The sequence below is a fragment of the Chrysemys picta genome, chromosome 21, assembly GCF_011386835.1.
Source record: "Chrysemys picta bellii isolate R12L10 chromosome 21, ASM1138683v2, whole genome shotgun sequence".
Taxonomy (NCBI): Eukaryota; Metazoa; Chordata; order Testudines; family Emydidae; genus Chrysemys; species Chrysemys picta.
In genome coordinates this window covers 2,808,263-2,811,678 of record NC_088811.1, presented here as the reverse complement: position 1 = coordinate 2,811,678, position 3,416 = coordinate 2,808,263, and the positions used below count along the sequence as shown (strand labels likewise).

Genomic DNA, 3,416 nt, shown 5'->3' with positions numbered 1-3,416 from the left:
GCCACACGGGAAAATGGGAGGAACTTTCTATCCCCCCAAATCTTTGGTCTCTGCTGGCATCTGTAAACAGTGACATCTCTTTGATGGAGATGCAGACTCCACCATCACCAGCTAATCAGACACAGCACATGCCATGTGGTGAACAGACCTTTGGCTCAAAAGCCACAGGCACCTAGCAGGAGGAACCACAACACTGCCATAAGAAATAGAGGGAACTGTTACACAGTGATTCATTCACAATACTACCCAGCGGGTACAGTGATGTGGAAGTCTGCCTTCCCCTTTCGGCGCGGTGCAAGCAGCGGGCAGGGTCGGTCACCAGCAGCTCTACTGGAGCCACCCCAGGAAGTTCGGCCAGGGCTCCCACTTGTGCCGCGTGTGCTCGAACCGCCACGGCCTGATCCCCAAGTACGGGCTCAACATGTGCCGGCAGTGCTTCCTCCAGTATGCCAAGGACATCGGCTTCATCAAGTTGGACTAAACACTTCTCAAGAAGATGAGATGTCACAAGGAGACTTCTGGACATAATTCTCTGCTTAATTTGGATAACCGGGCGCACTAAATTTACAAAGTCTTCGCCATGCTATTTTGTATATAAAATAAAATACCTTCCTCCGACACTCTTGTGACATTTCAATACACACAAGTGCCCCCGGAACCAGGAGCTGTGTATCTATCTTCCCTCCCAAACGTTGGCAATGCATTACCACAGAGTAAGCAGACAGAGCCCAATTCTTACCTCTTTTACTCCAGTGTAACTCTATTGACATCAGTGAGGGTATTCCTGACATACCCTGGTGTGAGTTTAGAATTAGGCCCACCGTATGCTGCCTGTTATCCCTGGGTATTTAATCAAAGATGCTGTGTACTTAGCTATTTCCTTTGAGTCTAACTCTATAATTGGAGACCCGGGTTAATGGTCTTTCTGAGTCAGTCTTTCTGCTTCCCTCCAACTCTTTGGTTTCCCCAAAATATTTCTCCTCTGATTCCAAGTAGGAAACTGCAATGTTCCTAGAGTTCTGCTTAAACTCTGAGGAAAGAGGAACACACTAAGAGTCTACAGGTTTTTTTCTTTCTCCATTTAAGTGAATTGATTTGGGCCTGGCAGCTATTTGGAAAATGCATTGCAGGGGCCAATCGAATAAAAAAATTCTATAATAAAAGACAAATAAAGAAGCATGAACTACAGAACCCCAAATAGGTGGCCTAAGAAGTTAGCATAGGAAGCAGGGAATTAGCCATGCAGCCCAATTATGGTTAGCAAGGAGAGATGCTCTTCTAATTTTTCCCCTTGAAAACATCTCCCTCTGTATTAGAAAGGGGTTTGATGCCTGTTCCTATTTTAGAGGAAGCATGCACACCGGTGCAGTAATGCGCATTGGACGCTTTTCAGTTTCCTTTTCAAGGAACACACTGGGCTTTCTGACTAACACTTATACATCAAAACCTTTGTGTACACTGGCAGTGTGGATATATGCCTGGAATATAGAAAGGGTTTTTTGGTTTTTTTGAGCCAGTCACATTCATTCTGAATGGAAGTGGGGTGCTCAGAAGGTATGTCTACACAGCATTTGGGAGCGAGCAGGAGCGAGCCTCCCAGACCAGGATGACAGACGCAGGCTAGCTGGGTAGACAGCACTTTAAGTTGTGGCCTGGTCTGGAGCTTTCCATTCCCTAGGCTTCAGAGTCCAAGGTGCAACTTCAAAGCACTGTCTACATAGCTATTTTTAGAGCGCTAGCACAAGTCGTGCTTGCCAAGTCTGGGAGGTTCGCTTCTGCTTGCTCCAGAATGCTGTGTGGACACCCAGAACAACCACAGTAATCAAGAAAAACTCCATCTCCTTTCTCAGTACAGTAGCACCTAGAATAAGCGTTCAGGCTGTTTCAGTATGGGCAATGAAATAAATCACGCTGTGAGCAAGGCCTTCCTTCAGGAGTCTTCTCACTAGTGGGGAGAGACAGCCAGTGTGTCACCACTCACAGCCATTTGTTTAATGGCAGTGGAAAAGCAAAGCAAGCGGGCTCCATGCTGTCCGGTGGGATCTCAGATTTTCTTCACTGATAATGGATGGTTCTTCTGGAGATGTTGATTTGTTGGACAGTCCCCCAGAAGTGAACCACTATGATAATAGCAGCAGGCACACTGCGGATTGTACAAAACACACACACACACACACACACACACACACATTTGGGTTCATGTGCCATGCAGGACTTACAGAAAGAGTGGGAGTGATAGAGACATCTGCTGCTTTGGGTGCTGCTGTTTGAGTACTGAGCTCCCCTTATGGCAATACATTGCCAGATCAGACCAGTGGTCCATCTAGTCCTGTATCGTGTCTACAAAAATGGCCAGGAGCACATACTCCAGAAGAAGGTTCAAGAAACCTCATAACAAAATAATCTTCCCTGACAGGACGTTACTTGCTAATCCCCATCAGTTGGTAGCTGGCTTTGGCACTAAATCATGAAAGGATTTACATGAAATACAGAGAGATTGTATGTTATCTGATGCAACTGTGGATGTTCTCATTATCCATATAAGGGTCCAATCCCTGTCTGAATCCTGCTTAGCTTCTGGTCTCAGTGAAATGGTGTAGCAAGGAGTTCCACAGGCTGGTTATGCACGGCTTTAAAATGTCTTTTCTTTTAATCAGCTTTAACCTGGCTGCATTTCTGTGCTACTGAGCTGTTCCCTTTCTCTTGTATTATGAGAAAGGATAAATAGAGACATCTTCACTGTATCAGCACCATCATCCAGCCAGGATAACAGAGCTGCCAGAATAGTGCTCCCCTTTCTGTCCTGTGCTTGGAGACACTCACAATATTAATATTAAGGTGAGCTTCCCCTTGTTGATAATTGGGATTTTTCTTCAGCTGGTCATTGGCATTTTGATTCAGCTTTGTTGAAGTGTGGTTGTGATTTTGACATGCACTTGAAAGCGCAGATGATTGTCACAATGTTAGTTGAATTATCCACACCCTTTCCGAGTCCCTAGTACAGAGCTCACAATAGTGCAAGAGGCTTTCTTTGTGAGGTTTAAGGTACCTTTTGCTTCTGGCCCTGGCTGGAACCTGGGAGTTGAAAAATTAATTGGTTAGAGTCAGAATATGGAATTGTAAGGTCTGGGGAGCGTACACACCATGTTATTACCCACCTCCACCTCCTGGTTTATTCCTCTGCATACCCATACAGTCTAAGCCACAATCTAACCCACTGAAAGTTTTAACATAATGAACTGTCTTCCCAAATAGAGACCTAATTGCAAGCCCTTTGGAAATTCTCATAACCTGCTTCTCCACTGCATTACTCCAGTTTGGCATTTGTGCAATCCCACTGACTTCAGAAGGGTTGTTCCAATGTAATCCTGGAATAACACAATGGAAAATCAGAGCTGTCATTTTAATGACACTCC

General features: G+C 45.2%; 1 protein-coding gene across 1 annotated transcript; it reads left to right on the top strand.

Annotated features, from left to right (window-relative positions):
- Positions 1-262: 262 nt before the first annotated feature.
- LOC112059394 (small ribosomal subunit protein uS14-like) lies at positions 263-600 on the top strand (the record flags this gene model as incomplete). The annotated part of the gene is made up of 1 exon (XM_042853965.2): positions 263-600. A coding segment is annotated over one exon (219 nt), but the record flags the coding sequence as incomplete, so codon positions are not given.
- Positions 601-3,416: the final 2,816 nt, after the last annotated feature.